The sequence below is a fragment of the Oncorhynchus clarkii genome, unplaced genomic scaffold (assembly GCF_045791955.1).
Source record: "Oncorhynchus clarkii lewisi isolate Uvic-CL-2024 unplaced genomic scaffold, UVic_Ocla_1.0 unplaced_contig_13052_pilon_pilon, whole genome shotgun sequence".
Taxonomy (NCBI): domain Eukaryota; kingdom Metazoa; phylum Chordata; class Actinopteri; order Salmoniformes; family Salmonidae; genus Oncorhynchus; species Oncorhynchus clarkii.
This window is the reverse complement of record NW_027260973.1, coordinates 82,501-106,500: the sequence shown is the minus strand read 5'-3', so window position 1 is coordinate 106,500 and position 24,000 is coordinate 82,501. Positions and strand designations below refer to the sequence as shown.

The following is a 24,000-nucleotide window of genomic DNA, read 5'->3' as shown; positions in this document are numbered from 1 at the left end:
ATGATACTGTTAATGTCTCCAGGGAGGAGGCCTGTTAGCTCCATGCTACTGTTAGTGTCTACAGAGAGGAGGCCTGTTAGTTCCATGATACTGTTAATGTCTCCAGGGAGGAGGCCTGTTAGCTCCATGCTACTGTTAGTGTCTACAGGGAGGAGGCCTGTTAGCTCCATGCTACTGTTGTCTACAGAGAGGAGGCCTGTTAGTTCCATGATACTGTTATTGTCTACAGGGAGGAGGCCTGTTAGCTCCATGCTACTGTTGTATACAGAGAGGAGGCCTGTTAGTTCCATGATACTGTTATTGTCTACAGGGGATGGAGGCCACACCTCTCTCTCCTCTCCTCCTCTTCCTCTCTCTCCTCTCCTCTCTTCCTCTCTTCCTTTCCTCCTCTCCTTCTGTCCTCTCCTGTCCTCTCCTCTTCCTCTCTCTCCTCTCCTCTCTTCCTCTCTTCCTTTCCTCCTCTCCTTCTGTCCTCTCCTGTCCTCTCCTCTTCCTCTCTCTCCTCTCCTCTCTTCCTCTCTTCCTTTCCTCCTCTCCTTCTGTCCTCTCCTGTCCTCTCCTCTTCCTCTCTCTCCTCTCCTCTCTTCCCCTCTCTTCCTTTCTTCCTCTTTTTTTCTCCTCTCCTAGCTACTCCCTCCATAGTGCACTACTTTGGTAGCTACTCCCTATATAGTGCACTACTTTGGTAGCTACTCCCTATGTGGTGCACTAAATGTTTAGCGAAGTATATGGAATAGGATGTGATTGTGGACACAGCCAGATTATAATTCCTTCTTGTGTGTGTTTGCGTCATCCCAGGCCCGGGCCAGTGCTAAGAAGTTCCGTAAGGTGACCTTGACCATCTCTCCTAAAGGAATCATCATCACTGACACAGAGACACTGGACCTCATAGAGAACGTCTCCATATACAGGTAAACAATAAAACATCATTTTTATTTCATTTATTTTTTATTTCACCTTTATTTAACCAGGTAGGCAAGTTGGGAACAAGTTCTCATTTACAATTGCGACCTCTGGCCAAGACAAAGCATAGCAGTTCGACACATACAACGACACAGAGTTACACATGGAGAAAAACAGACATACAGTCAATAGTACAGTATAAACAAGTCTATATACGATGTGAGCAAATGAGGTGAGATAAGGGAGGTAAAGGCAAAAAAAGGCCATGCCGGCATCATAGAGAACGTCATATACAGGTAAACAATACGACATCATAATGACATCATAGACGTCTCATATACAGGTAAACAATACGACATCATAGAGAACGTCTCCATATACAGGTAAACAATACGACATCATAATTACATCATAGAGAACGTCTCCATATACAGGTAAACAATACGACATCCTAATGACATCATAGAGAACGTCTCCATATACAGGTAAACAATACGACATCATAATGACATCATAGAGAACGTCTCCATATACAGGTAAACAATACGACATCATAATGACATCATAGAGAACGTCTCCATATACAGGTAAACAATACAACATCATAATGACATCATAGAGAACGTCTCCATATACAGGTAAACAATACGACATCATAATGACATCATAGAGAACGTCTCCATATACAGGTAAACAATACGACATCATAATGACATCATAGAGAACGTCTCCATATACAGGTAAACAATACGACATCATAATGACATCATAGAGAACGTCTCCATATACAGGTAAACAATACGACATCATAATGACATCATAGAGAACGTCTCCATATACAGGTAAACAATACGACATCATAATGACATCATAGAGAACTTATCCATATACAGGTAAACAATATGACATCATAATGACATCATAGAGAACGTCTCCATATACAGGTAAACAATATGACATCATAATGACATCATAGAGAACGTCTCAGCCCAGTAGGGTCTCAGCTCTGTAGTGTCTCAGCTCAGTAGGGTCTCAGATCAGTAGGGTCTCAGTTCTGTAGGGTCTCAGCTCAGTAGGGTCTCAGCTCAGTAGGGTCTCAGCCACAGCGGGTCTCAGCTCAGTAGGGTCTCAGCCCAGTAGGGTCTCAGCTTAGAAGGGTCTCAGCCCAGTAGGGTCTCAGCCCAGTAGGGTCTCAGCTCAGTAGGGTCTCAGCTCTGTAGGGTCTCAGCTCAGTAGGGTCTCAGCCACAGTGGGTCTCAGCCCAGTAGTGTCTCAGCTCAGTAGGGTTTCAGCCCAGTAGGGTCTCGGCATAGGTCAAACACCACAACAATAGATACTCACAGGATAACGGACAAAGTGAGATGTAGGCACAAAAACAAAATAGAGATCTCCAGAGACAACTGATTGGGTTTCATTTAAACCAAGGGAAAGGATGTGATTTGGTAAGGGAAAAGGAGCAGGTGTGTCTTCAGATTAGCGACTGATTGGCGACTAATGAGTGGCACCTGTGACTAGGGCAGAAGGAGAGAAAACAAATACACACAGGACACCTGTATCCGTAACACTTGGTTTCATCAGACCAGAGAATCTTGTTTTTCATTTTCTGAAAGTCCTTTAACTCCAATAGGGCTGTCATGTGCCTTTTAGTGAGGAGTGGCTTCCGTCTGGCCACTCTACCATAAAGGCCTGATTGGTAGAATGCTGCAGAGATGGTTGTCATTCTGGAAGGTTCTCCCATCTCCACAGAGGAACTCTGGAGCTCTGTCAGAGTGACCATCGGGTTCTTGGTCACCTCCCTGACCAAGGCCCTTATCTCCCTATTGCTCAGTTTGGCCAGGCTGCCAGCTCTAGGAAGAATCTTGGTTGTTCTAAACCTCTTCCATTTAAGGATGATTGAGGCCACTGTGTTCTTGGTACCCTTCCCCAGATCTGTGCCTCGACACAATCCTGTCTCGGAGCTCTACGGACAATTCCTTTGACCTCATGGCTTGGTTTTTGCTCTGACATGCACTGTCAACTGTAGGACCTTATATAGACAGATGTGTGCCTTTCCAAATCATGTCCAATAAATTGAATTTACTACAGGTGGACTCCAATCAAGTTGTAGAAATATATCAAGGATGATCAATGGAAACAGGATGTACCTGAGATCAATGTCAAGTCTCATAGGAAAGGGTCTGAATACTTATGTAAATAAGTTATGTTTTTTATTTGTAATAAACCCTATTCCTAACCCTAACCCTATCCGTAACCATAACCCTATCCCTATCCCTAACCCTATTCTTAAACCTCCGCCCTACGTGATTTTGTGTATGTGAGGATGAGGCTCCGCCCTACGTGATTGTGTGTATGTGAGGATGAGGCTCCCCCCTACGTGATGGTGTGTATATGTGTGTGTTTCAAGATTGAACCTCTACGGGATCGGTGTCGCTAAACCGGCACAGTTGTTGCTCAATATGCGATAATGTGACAAGAATGACATTGTAAATAACAGCAAATTCCGGGACATAGACATGTCTTATATGGGCAGAAAGCTTTACATTCTTGTCTTTATCCTACCCCCTCCTTTTTCGAACATTCTGTTAAAAATCGCGCAACATTTCAGCGTCCTGCTACTCATGCCAGGAATATAGTATATGCATATGATTAGTATGTGTGGATAGAAAACACTCTGAAGTTTCTAAAACTGGTTAAATCACGGCTGTGACTATAACAGAGCGTGTGTTTCATTGAAAAGCGCAAGAAAAACTGGTCACTGAAATCTGAAAAAAGTATCCATGCGCCCCTTTCATGGATTATTTAAAGGAAACCAAATTTAATATGGAGACGGATGCAATTCCTACAGCTTCCACACGATGTCGCCAAAAACGTCATTTTCATTGACAAAAATCCTTTGAGACATTACCAATAGATCCGTGATTCCATCCAGCCTACCTCAATCGATTTTGGAAGATTGAAAAATGGACACTGTTTTCTTGTGTAGCTGCTATTGAATACAGATCGCCCAGTGATCAATTTGATCGCTTATTAACGTTTACAAATACCTAAAGTTGGGTTATAAAAGTAGGTTGAAGTGTTTTGTCAAAGAATATAGGCAACTTATATAATTTTTAAACATGACGTTGCGTGTTGGAAGAGAGCTTTTTTCCTGATGCAGACAGGCTATACAAATGGATATTTTGGGCATTCATGGACGGATTTAATTGGGAAAAATACCAATTTGTGATGTTTATGGGACATATAGGAGTGCCAACAAAGAATATCATCAAAGGTAATGAATGTTTTATATTTTATTTCTGCGTTTTTGTGTAGCGCCGGCTACGCTAATTATTTTGTTTACGTCGCCTTCAGGCATTTTGGGGTGTTGCATGCTATCAGATAATAGCTTCTCATGCTTTCGCCGAAAAGCATTTTAAAAATCTGACTTGTTGGCTAGATTCACAACAAGTGTAGCTTTAATTCAATACCCTGCATGTGTATTTTAATGAAAGTTTGAGTTTTAACGAGTACATTTAGCATTTAGCGTAGCACATTTGCATTTCCAGGTGCCTACTTGAGACGTCTGCGTCCCAAGTAGGATCAAGAAGTTAACCTAACTGCACTCTCAATATTTTGCTTTAATAGCTACTGTAAAAACCACGCTATTTTCTGAGGATAGTCTACAACAACAAAACACTTATCACGGCAACTGTTTTGATACATTCCCATGTGAAGGTAAATAATGTACTTACATTCAGTAATCTGGCTCTGATTTGACAGCCTGAGGGTCCCAGAGATAAAATGTAATCAAATCAAACTTTACACCCTTAACCAACAGTGCAGTAGCATACTTTTGTTTGATAAAATACATGTTTTATATTCAAATGTAAGACCTGGGATCTACAGTTTGACCGCACCGCTGTCTGCCCCCCCCCCCCCCCCCCCCCTAGCCATCTAGATGTGTGACGGTTTGTGTATTATCTGAAGGGAAACTAATGATCCAACATTCCTGGGAGTGTGTATATGTATGTTGTTTATTACCATAACATTGTTGTATGTTCTCTATAGTTATGTACTTGAAAATGTATCAATTGACCAATTCGGCACATTTGGGCAAACTCCTGGCCGACTTGATACAAAAATATTGTGTCGTGAAGGAATTATTCACTGGATCAGTCTGTACTGTTGCACACACACTGCTGCCATCTTGTGGACAACTTCTAAATTACACCTAGACTCCTATCTCAATGTATGGTCTTTCTCTTGCATTTCAAAGCTGATGGAACGACACAAAAAAATAGAAAAAACATGTTTTTTTTTGTGTGTGTTTGTATTATGTTTTACAAGATGTAATGTTTTATATTCTCCTACATTAATTTCAAATTTCCACAAACTTCATAGTGTTTCCTTTCCAATGGTATCCAGAATATGCATATCCTTGCTTCAACTACTGAGCTACAGGCAGTTAGATTTGTGTATGTCATTTTAGGAAAACATTTAAAAAGAAAACGGTCCGATCCTTAAGATTTAATGTCCTTATGCACAAGTTCACTGAAAATGCCTTTCTTGCCCTAAAAATAACAAGGTAGAACAAAAACACACAATAAAAAAAAGAAGAACATGAGAAAGAAGCTGTATAGAGGGGTCAGTTCCTGTACCAAATTAACAAGGTACAGGGATACTGGAGTGATGGAGGTAGATATGTAGAGGGGTAAGGAGACAGGGATACTGGAGTGATGGAGGCAGATACAGGGAGCTCCAACAGTACTGGGACAGTGACACATTTGTTGTTGTTTTGTCTCTGTACTCCAGCACTTTGGATTTAAAACGATACAATGACTATGAGGCTAAAGTGCAGACTGTCAGCTTTAATTTGAGGGTATTTTCATCCATATCGTGAACCGTTTAGAAATTACAGCACTTTTTCCACATAGTCCCCCCATTTTAGGGGGCCAAAAATATTGTGACAAATTCACTTATAGGTGTATTTAACAGACCTGGGCAGAAAATAGTTATAGTATTTTGTAGTTTATTTGAAAATACCAACTTTTAATATACTCGAGGTAGTCTTATAAAGTTATATTTATTTGATATTAAAATGTGCCCATTACAGAAATCTGGCCACACTGAACACACACTGAACACACACTGAACACACACTGAACACACACAGGACATTTGAACGTAAAAAAAAAGAGTTTTTCATTAAAATGCGTTTTTAGGCAGAAATGCCTTCTTGAACATGTGAACTTTCATGTGCCTTAATAACAAACTTGTATGTAATCTGTAAATATATATACATCAAATCTGAAATCACTGAACTGTTTAGACATGGATAAAATACTGAATCTTGCCTAGCCATGATTGGTTGAGATAATGACACAATGCTGCTCTCTGCTACCGTGGATATATGAACCACCCATTGGATTTACTAATCATTTCATCATTGACTACATGCAAAGTGTAGCTACAGCTTTCAATACCAGTGTGGTCCTGAATACAGCTGCTGGTATCAACTAAAGCTGTTTTCAGTGGCTAAAGCAGTTTGGAGTGGTTGAAGCCGAGTGTGAAGATTTATTTTGAAAGGGTTTCAGTCTGCCGTCTGTGAATCATCATAATCCATACACCGGTAAGAGCCTACAGTTAAAATACCAAGATAGCTACATGTACATATGTTTATTGTCTCAACTGTAAATGTTTTTAAAAAAAAAAGTAATTTCCATTGCTATCTAATTGTTAGCTATATAGCTAGACAGTTATAGCTTGCTTCATTACGCAAAGAGCTATTGTTTACAGATGACTCGTTGCGGGACGAAGCGACGTTAAGACAGCTCGTTGAGCTGGCCAGTTGCATTCTGCTGTTTAATGTTGATTGCTGATGTGCTAAACCAGTGGTTCCCAACCAGGGGGTACTAGGACCACAGCGTAGCCTAGAGCTGACAAGGTAAAAATCTGTCTTTCTGGCCCCTAGGCTGTCTTTGAAAATAATAATTTGTTCTTAACTGACTTGCCTAGTTAAATAAAGGTAAAATAAAAAAAAAAAGGTTTACTTGTAAAATGCACAAATCAGCGGTACTCTGGGCAGATCAACATATGGTGCATTAACCTGAAAAAGGTTGGAAACCACTGTGCTAAATCAAGTATGAGATGATTATCTTTTTCATGTTTTAACTAGCTAGCTACTGAGAATAGTCCCTGTGAATGCTAAATCGAACCCCATTTTATGTTATAGGGACACGTGCTAAGTGTGAAATGATAGTTAACTAGCTAGCTAGCTATTGGATTATTCAACTAGCTAGCTAGCTATTGGATTATTCAACTAGCTAGCTAGCTATTGGATTATTCAACTAGCTAGCTAGCTATTGGATTATTAAACTAGCTGGCTAGCTATTGGATTATTCAACTAGCTGGCTAGCTATTGGATTATTCAACTAGCTAGCTAGCTATTGGATTATTCAACTAGCTAGCTAGCTATTGGATTATTCAACTAGCTGGCTAGCTAGATGAATACCATTTACATCCAGCCAGCTGGTAATCATGAAGCTAAATGTGTGCCAAATCTAGCTAATTATCTTGTCTGCATTGCCATTGTTGGGCTGAAAGCAGGTTAAGTACAGCTCTAGCGTTCAACTGGCAATAACAAGCTATATGACATGAATTAATGTTTTAACCTATTGTCCTGGAATTTGACTTTCAACATAAACCTGCTCTCCGCCACCAGTACAAGGAGATGATCGAGGGTGAACAAGCAACACTTCGGGGTATTTTGTCTTTGTACTTTGAGCTTATTGGTTGAACTTGGGGGCCAATGAATGTTATTGCTGGTATGTGATGTTTTAATGTCTTGTCTATTTTAGTCTGTTTTCCTCCTTTACAGCTGTAATGGTCTGGAGCCTGGTGATGTTGTGGCCAAGGAGCTTTCACTGTGCAATGTTGACGTCCTTCCTCCCAGAGAGGTGAAAACATCCCCCGGACTGGACACAACCCAGCAAACATATATTTTTCAGAAGATCAGGACTTTTGCAATGAAAAACATGTCCTGATCCAAAGGGTAGGACAGAAATATGCTCTCAGATTAATTTGTTCATATCATAACCTGAACCAAAGTTACTCAAAGGATCTGATGATATAGGCCTTGATGTTTTTAATGTTTTTACATTCATGTGTTTTAAGTGTTTCCTAATTGTAGGCTACGATCATTAGCATTTTGAAGTCAATAAAATATTTTATTGCTGTTTGTTTGATTGTTTATTGTTTTTGTTTTTTTAAAGCACTACCTCACTGCTTTACCACATGGCCACAGTCACATGTGTTCCAACGTGAATTATTTAAGTGATGCGTGTGTCTAAGGCTTTTGCTAAACCAGCGTAAACAGAGAACAGCATTGTAACTGTGTCTTTTATTATACTACAATAATACTGTGAATGGTTTGCCTGATGGTGTACCGCGGTGAGATGAATATTTTGGCAATTTGGTGAAAGGATTCCCTTTTCTAAATGTGTTTCCAAAAAGGATTTATGTAGAGCAAGTGTGACAGATCACAATGTTGAAATTAACCTTTTTTCTCCTAAATGGGATTATAAGTGTATTAACTTTTTTTAAAGCAGCATCACTCATTACTTCCCCCATGTTTCCCTCCCAACTACAGTGATATTTGATTTAATAATTTAATAATTAATCCTAATTAGCTGATGCCAATGGCATCAATCAATCAAAATGTATTTTATAAAGCCCTTTTATTACATCAGCCGATGTCACAAAGTGCTCTACAGAAACCTAGAACAAAACAAACCGACGTGTTGGTGAGAGTCTCATCTTTCCATAGAGGGGTCGTAATAGTGCTGTAATTTCGAAACGGTTCACCCGATATAGATGAAAATACCCTAAAATTAAAGCTGACAGTCTACACTTTAACTCCGTAGTTATTGTATCATTTCAAATCCAAAGTGCTGGAACACAGAAACAACAACAACAAGAAAACATGTGTCACTGTCCCAATACTGTTGGAGCTCAAATCAAATCAAATGTATTTATATAGCCCTTCGTACATCAGCTGATATCTCAAAGTGCTGTACAGAAACCCAGCCTTAAACCCCAAACAGCAAGCAATGCAGGTGTAGAAGCACGGTGGCTAGGAAAAACTCTCTAGAAAGGCCAAAACCTAGGAAGAAACCTAGAGAGGAACCAGGCTATGTGGGGTGTCCTCTTCTGGCTGTGCCGGGTGGAGATTATAACAGAACATGGCCAAGATGTTCAAATGCTCATAAATGACCAGCATGGTCGAATAATAATAAGGCAGAACAGTTGAAACTGGAGCAGCAGCACGGTCAGGTGGACTGGGGACAGCAAGGAGTCATCATGTCAGGTAGTCCTGGGGCATGGTCCTAGGGCTCAGGTCCTCCGAGAGAGAGAAAGAAAGAGAGAAGGAGAGAATTAGAGAATGCACACAGGACACCGATTAGGACAGGAGAAGTACTCCAGACATAAAAAACTGACCCTAGCCCCCCGACACATAAACTACTGCAGCATAAATACTGGAGGCTGAGACAGGAGGGGTCAGGAGACACTGTGGCCCCATCCGAGGACACCCCCGGACAGGGCCAAACAAGAAGGATATAACCCCACCCACTTTGCCAACGTACAGCCCCCACACCATTAGAGGGATATCTTCAACCACCAACTTACCATCCTGAGACAAGGCTGATTTAGCCCACAAAGATCTCGGCCATGGCACAACCCAAGGGGGGGCGCCAACCCAGACAGGATGACCACATCAGTGAATCAACCCACTCAGGTGACGCACCCCTTCCAGGGACGGCATGAGAGAGCCCCAGTAAGCCAGTGACTCAGCCCCTGTAATAGGGTTAGAGGCAGAGAATCCCAGTGGAAAGAGGGGAACCGGTCAGGCAGAGACAGCAAGGGCGGTTCGTTGCTCCAGAGCTCACTGTATGTATAGGGTTATGGTGACTAGGCATCAAGTTGTCCTGGCACCACACTACCAGGTCTCTGACCTCCCTGTAGGCTAACCCATCGCCGTCCGTGATCAGGCCTACCACCGTTGTGTCGTCAGCAAAACTTAATGATGGTGTTGGAGTCGTCACGCAATCATGGGTGAATAGGGAGTACAGGAGGGGACTAAGCACACAACCCTGTGGGGCCCCCTTGTTGGGGGTCAGTGTGGCGGCGGTGATGTTGCCTACCCTCACCCACTCGGGGGTCGGCCCGTCAGAAAGTCCAGGATCCAGTTGCAGAGGGGAGATGTTCAGTCCCCGCGTCCTGAGCTTGGTGATGAGATTGGAGGGCACTATGGTGTTGAACGCTGAGCTGTAGTCAATGAACAGCATTCTCACATAGGTATTCCTCTTATCTAGGTGGGTGAGGGCAGGGTGGAGTGCAATTGAGATTGCGTCATCTATGGATCTGTTGGGGTGGTATGTAAATTAGAGTAGGTCTGGGATGGGTAGACATAATGTGTTGCCATAACCAGCCTCTCAAAGCACTTCCTGATTACAGAAGTGAGTCCTACAGCCTGGTAGTCAGTGTGGCATGAATCCTTAAGAGTTCTAGGGAACAGGAATGATGGTGGTCATTTTAAGTGGGAACTACAGACTGTGTCAAGGAGAGGTTGAAAATGTACCTTAATATGCCTGCCAGCGTATGTGTGTGTGTGTGTGTGTGTGTGTTTGGTCCAGGGTATTGTAATACAGACTAGTCTCTGATCCTCATATGGCTTCCTGGACTAGGATCAGTGGGATTGGGGCTGTCGCACAGGACAAGAGACCCATTGGCCAGAAACTGGTTGAATCAATGTTGTTTCCAAGTCATTTCAACCCCCCCCCCCCCCCCCCCAAAAAAAAAAAAAATGTGTGACGATGTTGAATCAACGTGGGAAACTAAATGCATTTACAAAAAAGTAATCAACGTAAGGGCAATTATTTATTTTTTTAACCTAAATCCAATGACCTGCTGAATGTGTTTTGTTGATGTCATGCTAAATTCACAACCACGTGGAAATCAAAACTAGATGTTGAACTGAGGTCTGTTCCCAGTGTGTGTGTTGGAAAGAAGGGGGTTGATTGTGTTAGCATATCTTGTCTTATCCAAGTGTGTGTGTGTGTGTGTGTGTGTGTGTGTGTGTGTGTGTGTGTGTGTGTGTGTGTGTCTCTGTTAAGACGGATCAGCCCTGATAGCCTTCTTATCAGCTACAGCAGACCACGGGCCAGGGGAATCATCCTTCCCTTTCATCCTCCTCTCCCCTCCATCACCCCCTCTCCTTTCCATCACCTCCTCTCCTCTCCATCACCCTATCTTCTCCTTGCCCCCTCCTTTTCCCTTCTCTCCTGTCCGAGGAGACTCCCTCTCTGTCTCTCTCTTTGTCTCTCTCTATCCACCTGACAAACAGTTCTCTTCATAGCCCAGTAATAATTGTCCTCTTCTGTGCCCATACTAGGGACGTCAAACGGATGGGGGGGGGGGGTGGCTGTGTATGGAGGAGGAGGGGGTGTTGTGTATGGAGGAGGAAGGGGTGCTGTGTGTGTTTCTTAATGAGTGTGTGTGCATTGAAAACCACCTCAGGCCAGACTTGAACGAATGCAAAACTAACACTGAGGCTGTGGATAGGAGGAGGGTGAGGAGAGGGGGGGTGGGAGGGGGGTGGAGAGAGGGGGGGTGGGAGGAGGGTGAGGACAGAGGGGGGGTGGGAGGAGGGTGAGGACAGAGGGGGGGGGTGGGAGGAGGGTGAGGAGAGGGGGGGTGGGAGGGGGTGGAGAGAGGGGGGCGGGAGGGGGTGGAGAGAGGGGGGTGAGGAGAAAGGGGGATGGGAGGGGGGTGAGGCGGGGTGGGGGGTGAGGAGAGGAGGGTGGGGGGGTGAGGAGAGGGGGGTGGGAGGAGGAAACATCCTCAGCTTTTACTATACATCTTGGTTGGTATTTTCTCCTCTCTCCTCCTCAACACAGCTGTACAGCTGGAACAGAAACAAGACCTCATCGTTTAGTTGAGTCATGATGAAATGTGACAGTCCGTCTCCTGTTATTGATTATTGATGTTATTTTTTGTCAGTTCAGGCTAAAGATAAAAGACAAAAAAAGCTCAGGCTCAGGGTCAGGGCAGGGCAGGAGGGAAGGGTCAGGGAAGGCAGGCGCAGGGCAGGCAGGCTCAGGGTCAGGGCAGGCAGGGTCAGGGCAGACTCAGGTTCAGGGTAGGCAGGGTCAGGGCAGGCAAGCTCAGGGTCAGGGTCAGGCTAGGCAGAATGGTCAAAACCGGGAAAACTAGGAAAAAGACAGGAGCAAGGGAAACTGCTGGTAGGCTTGACAAACAGAGAACACAGGTATAAATACACTGGGGATAATGGGGAAGATGAGCGACACCTGGAGGGGGGTGGAGACAAACACAAAGACAGGTGAAACAGATCAGGGTGTGACATAGTTTGGACACAACTACTCATTCAAGGGTTTTTCTTTATTTTATTACTATGTTCTACATTGTAGAATAATAATGAAGACATCAACACTATGAAATAACACATATGGAATCATGTAGTAACCAACAAAAGTGTTAAACAAGTGTGCAAAGCAGTCATCAAGACAAAGGGTGGCTACTTTGAATAATCTGGTACTGTACATTTAAAAACATGAACATGTAGTTTGTGTCTGTGTGCATCTATCAATTACATATACAGTGGGGCAAAAAAAAGTATTTAGTCAGCCACCAGTTGTGCAAGTTCTCCCACTTAAAAAGATGAGAGAGACCTGTAATTTTCATAATAGGTACACTTCAACTATGACAGACAAAATGAGAAAAAAAATCCAGAAAATCACATTGTAGGGTTTTTAATGAATTTATTTGCAAATTATGGTGGAAAATAAGTATTTGGTCACCTACAAACAAGCAATATTTCTGGCTCTCACAGACCTGTAACTTCTTCTTTACATGTAATTACATATACATGTCAGTAAATACACACATGTTGGGTGAAAAAAATACTAATCATTTTTTCCATGTTGATTCAACATCATCACACACACTGTAGATTGTTGGGGTTGAAATGACATGAAAACAACGTTGATTCAACCAGTTTTTGCCCAGTGGATATGGCCCAGAGACAGAAAAACTGACATTTTGTCACATCATGGTTTTCTCTGTGGATTTTGATTGTCTATCTGCTACTCTAGCAATGAAGCTTTTGGGCCACACTGGATTTAGCCTCAAATCCAATATGGCACCTATAATACCATTGAATTGAGGTTTATGCACTTATGAATGTAAAACAATGTACGATAGAAGGCAATTTTCAGAGTTGTGTTATATCTATTCCCATTTAAACTACCGTGTGTAATTTTACGTCACTGTGAATCCAAAATTGCCACCACAATGAGCTTTTATGGCTAGGCACCACAACCCAATAGGGTATTTTTTGCCCTTTACCAGTTTGAGTATCGACACAAATATCACTGTTTTGAATTACACTTTTTTCTGAAATATTGAATTAAAATATGCAAATAAGGAACTACCTCATGAAATATGCGCATATTTGCATATACTGGAAATCAATTTCTCGGAACACCGAATGAAGTCAGACTTAAAATGTTGATTTTTATTTTATTAAGACACTTCAGGATATGCATAGTGCATAAACACGTTTTTCATCTTTGAATACTAAAATGCATTTTTTACACATTTTTATGAAGAAAATGTTTTCTAGAATAAATGTTTGGCAACATATCAACAATTCCCTCGATACAAGTCTGGAGAATATAACTAAGGATAACGTGGTGAATGCAGATGCTTCTGAGGAAAATGAGTTGGTGTGTGGGAGGAGTCTGACTTTGGGAAAATGGCAGTTAAAAGGCCCAATCACAATATCTTCAAAGTAAGTAACTTCATATATTCGTAAATATGTAAATCATAGGTAGTGCAATCTTGCCCCTTCCAAAGTGGTAATTTAATGTGGCCCTTTGAAGGGAGTCTCACACACACACACACAGAGAGAGAGAGAGAGAGAGAGAGAGAGAGAGAGAGAGAGAGAGAGAGAGAGAGAGAGAGAGAGAGAGAGAGAGAGAGAGAGAGAGAGAAGGCATTCTCCACCAAGATCAGCGCTCTAAAGTGTATTCACTCCAATGGGTGGCCACAACAACAACAACAACAAAAAGATTCTGATTATTTCACATTGTTGCTTCATTATAACAAACTCCATTCCAGTTGACCTGGATTATATTGCATTACAATATTCTATTCAGACTCATGTGATCTAGACTCATGTATATGTACCGTATCTTGTTCTGTTGCATATAGGTCTACAGAGTGTCTGTCAATGTTTGGCAATCATTTCTATTCTGATGTAATATTAGGACATTGTTACTATTATTAACCTTCCCTGCAGGAATTAATTTGTCTGCATGTCTATTCAATATAATTTTTTTATTTTTCACAGTGCGTAATGCGTCACTCAAATTGCTTTGAGAAAAATTAGCCTTCAAAACATTTAAATGCCATATTGTTTTGATAATCAAATAGTTTAGGCCTCATTAAAAAAATAAACCATTCACAGAATCATCTGGGGGGGGGGGGGGGGGCATTAGCTCTGTTCATGGACAAATCCAGAAGGTTTTAGAACCACGGGCTGTGAAACTTGAATATCCGACCAGATTCAGGACTCTGAACACACACACACACACACACACACACACACACCCTCTTCATATGTGAAACGTGTTATAGTCCTAGCTAGTTACTCCAACTTCTTGATTATATCCCAACTTGTTTCAGCAGCATACATTTATTAAGGCCATTGCTTCCAACTTCTCCTCGCGTTCCACATTCAGGCCCTAAACGACAAGTCGAACCGATACTGCACGGAGGGTTATTATATGATATAGTTGGGTGTCTTGGGTATTGCTATTTGGGTCACGGTGCGCGTCAGAGATACATCCAGGCAACATTTATCCATCTGAGAGAGATCTGAGTGAGGGTTATTACATGCTTGTTGTTTGATAGAGGATTTAATGACTTGGTTAGCTCGTTAGGTCAGGTCCTTTTTGAAGTGGAGACACGCACGCACACACAGGGAGTCTTGTGTCCAAACACAGATCCATACCACACCATCTCCCATCAGTCCAAGATAATTCAATATCCCCATCTCTCTCTCTCTCTCTCTCTCTCTCTCTCTCTCTGCCGCTCTCAATCTTTCTCTCTGTGAAGATTAATAGATTAGAAACCTAGCACATAATTGGAAACAGGTACTTTGATGTGTGAGTTAAAGGCAGTGGGGAATCCTTTCAAAACTATACATCTATTGTTTTAATGTGGTTTGAGCGACAACAAAAGGGATACACCACAAAACAAGCTAATTCATGATTTTTTTGTTCAGGATTGAACAAAAACTAGATTTATTATTACTCTTTATAATATAACAAATTAGAACCGTAAACAAATGAACTTATTTGTTTGTAATAAAAAAAATAAAAAAATAAAAAAGTTACTCAAATAATGTCCAAATTAGTCCAGTAGTTTCTCTGTTGATCTTTTGTATGGCTTACAGTTAGGGCAATTGGTTCAACTCTAATATGCATTATACAACACACACACACACACACACACACATTTCTGAACAATCTGGCGTGTGAAATGCTTCCTTGGTTCTATTCTTGTGATACACGTTCACACGGACATCACAGACCCTGTCAAATCTAAGTGCGTGTGAAAGATTTCTCCACAGTAGACGCTAATTGGGATTTTCAATTACATTCATGAGCAGAACAGAGCTAGCTGACTAGAACAGAACAGAGTAGAACAGAACAGAGTAGAACAGAACAGAGAACTAGGTAGAGTAGAACAGACCAAAGTAGAACACACCAAAGTAGAACAGAACAGCGTTAACTAGCTAGAACAGAACAGAGCTAACTAGCTGGAACAGAAAAGAGCTAACTAGCTGGAACAGAACTGAACAGAGCTAACTCGCTGGAACAGAACTGAACTGAACAGAGCTAACTAGCTAGAACAGAACAGAGCTAATTAGCTAGAACAGAACAGAGCTAACTAGCTAGAACAGAACAGAGCTAACTAGCTGGACAGAACAGAGCTGACTAGCTGGAACAGTTCTGAACAGAGCTAACTAGCAAGAACAGAACAGAGCTAACTAGCTAGAACAGAACAGAGCTAACTAGCTAGAACGGAACAGAGATAACTAGCTAGAACAGAACAAAGCTAACTAGCTTGAACAGAACAGAACAGAGCTAACTAGCTAGAACGGAACAGAGCTAACTAGCTGGAACGGAACAAAGCTGACTAGCTAGAACAGAACAGAGCTAACTAGCTAGAAGAGAGCTAACTAGCTAGAACAGAACAGAGCTAACTAGCTAGAACAGAACAGTGCTAACTTGCTAGAACAGAGCTAACTAGCTAGAACAGAACGGAGCTAACTAGCTAGAGCCAGCCTCAGTAGGCAATCAACAGCCTCTGAAGCATCAGAGTACCATCAACTGACTGTTATGGCAACTGAATATGATTTCAAACACACTATCATACTGCAACAAGAATATTGTTTTGCCTTTGTTCCAGCTTACCAGTTTGGATTGAAAAGGAATGCTAATTTAAATGGTTCTCGTCTGGTTTGTCCAACCTGCACACAGCTGTGACTAAAGGGTTTATAATAAGCCAGAAGACTACGGAGAGATGGGGTTAAACACTGTACAGTGCTCTGCCTCTGATGTTCACTTAATATACATAGCTATTTTATATCCGTAGCCTGTGTGTGTGTATTTGTGTGTGTGCACGTGTGCATGTGTAACCTCCAACATTCAGCTTTAAAGGCAGAAGCTTAAGGATTGCATCCCAAATGGCACCGTATTCCCCATATAGTGCACTTATTTGGATCAAGACTCCTAGGCTGGTAGTGCACTATAAAAGGGAAATATGGTGCCATTTGGGATGACTGTTTAAATCAATACCATCTCCTGTAGCTTCCTTTAGCCCACTTAAAGATGACAGAGCTAATGCATTCACTGTGTCTGCATCCTAAATGGCATCCTATTAGCTATATAGTGCCCATAGGGCTCTGGTCAAAAGTAGTGCACTATGTAGGGAAGAGGGATGCCATTAAGGACACACACTGTATATATTAGGGATCACTGGCAAGCTGTGAGCTGTCATCCAACAGAATGTTTTAGTGAGCTTTGTTTGGATTGCTTTTAGATAGGCAGTTAAGACACACACAAACACACACACACACACACACACACACACACACACAGACAGCGTAATACACGCACACACACACACAAAGACAGCGTAATACACGCACGCACACACACAAACATTCGCACGTTTAAAACCAACCACTCACCATGGCCTTAACTTGCTACAATAGTTATTGGTCGTTGAAAGATAGATCTGGTATAGATCAGTGGTCTATAGTGTTATTACAGGGAACGGTAATATGGCCTATATCCCTCAAACTTAACTCTGGACCTCAAAGCCAGTTCTGTAACTTATTTTAATCCCCCCCCCCCTCTCTAATCAGGGACTGATTTAGACCTGGGACACCAGGTGGGTGATTCCCCTCTTATCAGGGACTGATTTAGATCTGGGACACCAGGTGGGTGATTCCCCTCTAATCAGGGCCTGATTTAGACCTGGGACACCAGGTGGGTGATTCCCCTCTAATCAGGGACTGGTTTAGACCTGGGACACCAGGTGGGTGATTCCCCTCTTATCAGGGACTGATTTAGATCTGGGACACCAGGTGGGTGATTCCCCTCTAATCAGGGCCTGATTTAGACCTGGGACACCAGGTGGGTGATTCCCCTCTAATCAGGGCCTGATTTAGACCTGGGACACCAGGTGGGTGATTCCCCTCTAATCAGGGCCTGATTTAGACCTGGGGCACCAGGTGGGTGATTCCCCTCTAATCAGGGACTGATTTAGACCTGGCTCCGGACCTGGTACAGTAAGAGTTGGATTGGTGTGTAGTGTTTTTCCAGGATGGGTAATGTGGTCTATAGTGTTATTACAGGATGGGTAATGTGGTCTATAGTGTTATTACAGGATGGGTAATGTGTTCTATAGTGTTATTACAGGATGGGTAATGTGGTCTATAGTGTTATTACAGGATGGGTAATGTGGTCTATAGTGTTATTACAGGATGGGTAATGTGGTCTATAGTGTTATTACAGGATGGGCAATGTGGCCTATAGTGTTATTACAGGATGGGGAATGTGGTCTATAGTGTTATTACAGGATGGGGAATGTGGTCTATAGTGTATTTCCATGATGGGTAATGTGGTCTATAGTGTTATTACAGGATGGGTAATGTGGTCTATAGTTTTCCCTTTCAGTCAGGCAACCTCCTGGTCGTTGTGTGCTGAAGTTTGTTTGGTTTTCTTAAGTTTTCTATTCACAAACGATTAGTTATTCCTCTAATTGGTTTGCCTGGCTATAGCAATAAGTAGCTAACACAAACAAAATCGACGAAGGCTAACAAGCCGGGTTCGCGACCATGCCTCAATGGATTCAAAGATACTCACGTTGGTTGTCTTGTACGTCTTGGCTCGGTGCATGCTCAGGCTGCCCTTTCTCCAATCAGTTTTATGTGAGACTAGGGGACGACTGTTCCCCTACTAGTCCGTGGCGCAGGTTCTCTTGAAAATCGTGTAGCATTCTTTAGGGAGCTTTGTGTTTCCGTTAGTGACTTTCTTTCCCCAGCTGCCCGTACCTCGGCTGAGTCTTGAGTTAAGACGCGGAGATGATTTGGGTCGTTGGTCGAGTCAAATGTCTCCCGGCTCCTGTGTCTCACTCTATCGTCAGTTACGGGAGGCTACTCTAAGAAATAGGGCTACCAGGTTCTGTGGCTATCCCCCCCACCACCTGTGTCTGTCTTGGTTAAGCACCGCTTGCCTCGCTTCCCAGAAGGTTTCTGATCCCACCTCGGTGGTCTGGTCCAATGTAAACATTCTGGACCAGGTTAGCTAAAATGCACTGCATAGCATGCTAGGCGAGCTAGCTACAACTAGCTATTCCTGCCTCCCCACGGTGGAGTTGCTTGGGTAGCTCTCTCTTGTTTAGTATACGTAGCGTTAAGTAACTTGGTTATTCTAAACAGACCGTGCTGTGGTCAAAGAGGATAGCTAGCCTAGCTTAGACTAAAGAGCCTCCTGGCTAATGTCGGCTAGCATGCATAACTTCCGGTGAATGTAGCTTATTAGCGTTCCCCCCCGGCGATATGGCAAACCCGTTCCTATTTTCAATTCCTGGAGTTGGAGGGAGTAGAGAGAGCGGGGCTTGCGTGCTCCTCCAATGAGTAAAGTAGCCTTCCCCCCCCCCCACCCGAGCAGCTGAGCCACTCCACTTCTTCTTGTGAATTTCCGGCAGACTAGACAATGTGTTCCTTATTGCTGCCTTTCGCAGCTTGTACTGACATTGCCCTCTCTGCCCATGATGGGGATGTGCTTCATGTAGGCTATACAGTGTCACAGAAGCACAACGTGTGTTGGAAGCTTGTCCATGTTTAATGCCCCTCTGGTACCCCACGTTCCGTGGTGTTTGTGTTTGTGTTTGTATTTGTTATGGATCCCCATTAGCTCCTGCCAAAGCAGCAGCTACTCTTCCTGGGGTTCAGCAAAATTAAGGCAGTTTATACCATGTTCACAGGGTTCAAGGGGTATATCAATCTGGGGGTATCAAGTTGGATGATTCGTTCTCTGTCCACAAGGGGGCAGCCCTCCTCCATAGATGGCTCATTACTGGGCTTCGATGCTGAATCCTGCCTGTAGCTCACTAGTTCATTTGGGGTGTCTAGTGATACAGGTTATGGGCCCTGTAGGCTATTGGTTGTTAGTATCGGAGTCTGTTACCGCTGCAGGGGTCAGTTTTTCAGAGCTGTCTGTCCCATTCCCAGCTAGGTTACAAGGCGCTTTGTCACCAGTACCTATGACCAATGTTCCCTCTAAGCTAAATATCAACTCGGGCAGAGAAGCATGAGATTGAACTTTCTAGAGTTTTCCCCCGTTAGTTAACACTATCAACGTTTCCCTTCACTGTGGGAATTGTGATCGAATCAAGGCAACATTTGCCGCTTTCAATGCAACATACCCGAAACAAACTATGAGTTAACTATGAGATTGTGTTGTAGACAGAACACAACGGAGTAGGATTCTATTGCATTGGCAGGCATGACTCAACTCCATACTCTACACAGACCGGTGTGCCGTAACCAATCAGAGCTGCAGTAAGCCTATATGCAAATAGACCATTGCCATATATGGATCTATGCCATTCACTTTCAATTGGACTGTTTTTACAGCATGAGCAGATGTGCTTGTTTGCACTTGTTTTGAGATCAAAGCCAAAGCTACATGTAGCCACGTTCTCACATTTGTTCAAATCCTTTGCTAGTTAGTGAGTTATTAGCCCAGTTATATATAATTTGTATTCAGCAATAGGGGAGTGATTGTTTCCTACAAGAGAACAAAATGCGTATATTTCTAGACATCTTTTGAAAAGCAAGTCAGGTTTTTTGTCTTAAAGGGGCAGTGTTGTATTATGAGTGGCACAGTGGTCTAAGGCACTGCATCTCAGTGCAAGAGGCGTCACTACAGTCCCTGGTTAGAATCCAGGCTATATCACATTCGGCCGTGATTGGGAGTCCTATAGGGCGTCGCACAATTGGCCCAGCGTCGTCCGGGTTTGGCCAGGGTAGGCCGTCATTGTAAATAAGAATTTGTTCTTAACTGACTTGCCTAGTTAAATAAAGGTTAAATAAAAAATAAATTGAGACAAACTTGAATAAGCTATGTAGCCAATAGGCAGAGGATAGCATAATTTGTCTGATTCTCTGCAATAATGGTATGGGAATAATTATGCATTTTATTTTGTACAGTGGTTTTGCATTGTTTGCAGCTTATTTTGTACATAATGTTGATGCTACCGTCTCTTATGACCGAAAAGAGCTTCGAACTGGACAAAGATTTTTTTCGTCATGAGTCAGACAGGAAGGAGATAATGTTGCTCCCAGACAAGGCCCAAATCCCCGTCATTCACATGAAGAAAATAAGGAAATACAGGGGGCAGAGATCAGGGTGCTGTCGTGGTAATTTCCTGTATTACTAAATGATGAGAGTTACAAACCACACACCAGGCAGAGTTACACTTAAACTTCATCATTTAATAATATGAGATTCACCATAGCCCTGTGACTCTCAGATCAATTCAGTGTCTATAAATGAATTCTGAGAGTGCTTACAAAAGAATACTTAGTATCTTTTATAGCCAAGATACACCCCTCTCAACTCACAATGACGAACCACAGATCTTAGGAACTTCACAAAGGGCCTTTTACTTGAGAGAGGAGTATCCCATAACCAGATAGCATTAGCTATAAATTGTCATTCAGTTTGGTCTCAGACGAGGTTCTACTTCTCGTTCTTGGTACTTCATAGTACCAAAACATTACCTCATCCAATGGCATATATCAATTGTCAATTCTAGATACTTCCATCTCAAATACACTCCCTCCTGGGCAAGCTCACGGAGGGGAGTGAGCCTCTAGGTCAAGATTCATGCAACATCAGAGGGGACATACAATGGTTCCAGACACTGCCATACTCCTCCCCCCAATGGGAAAAGGAGGGAGTGACTGGAGTACAGACATGGTGGAGCCCTTCACATGGTTTAGGAATAGTTACAGACACATTCAAATATGAAGACAATCCTGACCTCTCCCCTCTCTGGGCCCCAAGTGACTATCTCACATAAGCATATTATGCCTAGTAAAGCATAATAAAACATCTTATTTATCAATGTTACTTAACTAATTCTGTCTCAGCTACGACAGTGCCTTGTGAGAATTTGTCGGCGGGTGGGTAACCCTCCTCTACCATCCGTTCTATTGGCCAACGTGCAATCACCGGAGAATAAACTGGATGAGTGCCGTTCGAGACTATCCTACCAACGGGACATTAAAAACTGTAATATCTTATGTTTCACCGAGTCGTGGCTGAACAACGACAGGTGCATCAGCAGGACAGAACAGCTATGTCTTGTAAGATGAGGAGTGGGGGTGTGTGTCTATTTGTCAATAACAGCTGGTGCACAATGTCTCTAAATTAAGGTAGTCTTGAGGTATTGCTTGCCTGAGGTAGAGTGATATGCTATGATAAGCTGTAGACCTCACTATCTACCAAGAGAGTTTTCCTCTATATTTGTTTCGTAGCCGTCTATTTACCACGACAAACCAACTCTGGCACTAAAACCACTCTCAACGAGCTGTATAAGCTTGTAAGTAAGCATTTCACGAATACCTAATACTGTATTCGACACATGTGACAAGAGTAAAATTAGATTTGATTTTGTTTCATTCCAGAGGCCTCAGTGCCCATTTTGAGGGAGGAAATATCCTCCTGTTTCCAGAAACAGACAATCTGAGTGGTTCCTATGTCGAAGATCCAGGATGGCTGGTACAGCCGGTATTTCTTGGTTCTGAAAAGGGCCGGGACTTTGCATCCCATTCTAGACTTACGTGCCCTTAGCAAGCACCTCAGAGTTTACAAACGCTCAGGAGCCGCAAGCTATTACAGCCGATTGGTTGGTGGAGGCGGAGTCTAGGGGGCAAGCGGTATTTCACACATCCATCCCACTGTCCCGGATTCAGTCTCTAGACTTCATAGGAAACCAGAAAAAGAGCTGTCTGACTTCGGTAGCAGAGCATTCCGTTACTCACTCTCGTATTGCTTTTTTCTATCTCCATGGAGGGTGTCCAGGATGGGACATACAGTGTCTTTACAACAGTGCTTACGCTTACTTAGATGATGGCTTCTGTGATGAAAGTTGTTCCTGTTGGGCTATTGTTGATGCGGGCCTTCCAGTGAGGAGCGGATTTCATTGGCATTGTCAGGCGTGATTGTAGATCCTTCAACCAAAGTTGCGAGAGTTCAACTCCCCAAAGTATGTTCTACCGGGTTTCCCTCCTTCAGGGAACAGTAGTTATAGTCATAATGTTACGTTTTGAACATAGTATGTTGTACCGGGTTCCTCTCCTTCAGGGAACAGTAGTTATAGTCATAATGTTTAGTTTTGAACATAGTATGTTGTACCTGGTTTCCCTCCTTCAGGGAACAGTAGTTATAGTCATAATGTTACGTTTTGAACATAGTATGATGTACCGGGTTTCCCTCCTTCAGGGAACAGTAGTTATAGTCATAATGTTTAGTTTTGAACATAGTATGTTGTACCGGGTTTCCCTCCTTCAGGGAACAGTAGTTATAGTCATAATGTTTAGTTTTGAACATAATATGTTGTACCTGGTTTCCCTCCTTCAGGGAACAGTAGTTATAGTCATAATGTTTAGTTTTGAAGATAGTATGTTGTACCTGGTTTCTCTCCTTCAGGGAACAGTAGTTATAGTCATAACGTTACGTTTTGAACATAGTATGTTGTACCGGGTTTCCCTCCTTCAGGGAACAGTAGTTATAGTCATAACGTTATGTTTTGAACATGGTATGTTGTACCTGGTTTCCCTCCTTCAGGGAACAGTAGTTATAGTCATAACGTTACGTTTTGAACATAGTATGTTGTACCGGGTTTCCCTCCTTCAGGGAACAGTAGTTATAGTCATAATGTTACGTTTTGAACATAGTATGTTGTATCTGGTTTCCCTCCTTCAGGGAACAGTAGTTATAGTCATAATGTTTAGTTTTGAGCATAGTATGTTGTACCTGGTTTCCCTCCTTCAGGGAACAGTAGTTATAGTCATAATGTTTAGTTTTGAACATAGTATGTTGTACCTGGTTTCCCTCCTTCAGGGAACAGTAGTTATAGTCATAATGTTTAGTTTTGAACATAGTATGTTGTACCTGGTTTCCCTCCTTCAGGGAACAGTAGTTATAGTCATAATCTTTAGTTTTGAACATAGTATGTTGTACCTGGTTTCCCTCCTTCAGGGAACAGTAGTTATAGTCATAATGTTTAGTTTTGAACATAGTATGTTGTACCTGGTTTCCCTCCTTCAGGGAACAGTAGTTATAGTCATAATGTTTAGTTTTGAACATAGTATGTTGTACCTGGTTTCCCTCCTTCAGGGAACAGTAGTTATAGTCATAATGTTTAGTTTTGAACATAGTATGTTGTACC

At 42.5% G+C, this 24,000-nt stretch overlaps 1 protein-coding gene across 1 annotated transcript in view; it reads left to right on the top strand.

The window, feature by feature from the left end:
• LOC139402743 (low density lipoprotein receptor adapter protein 1-like) overlaps window positions 1-24,000 on the top strand; it is a 33,617-nt gene that overhangs the window by 2,121 nt on the left and 7,496 nt on the right. Inside the window, exon 3 of the mRNA XM_071146661.1 lies at window positions 799-911. Within this exon, the coding sequence (XP_071002762.1) occupies window positions 799-911 (113 nt within the window). The remainder of the gene's footprint in view (window positions 1-798; window positions 912-24,000) is intronic.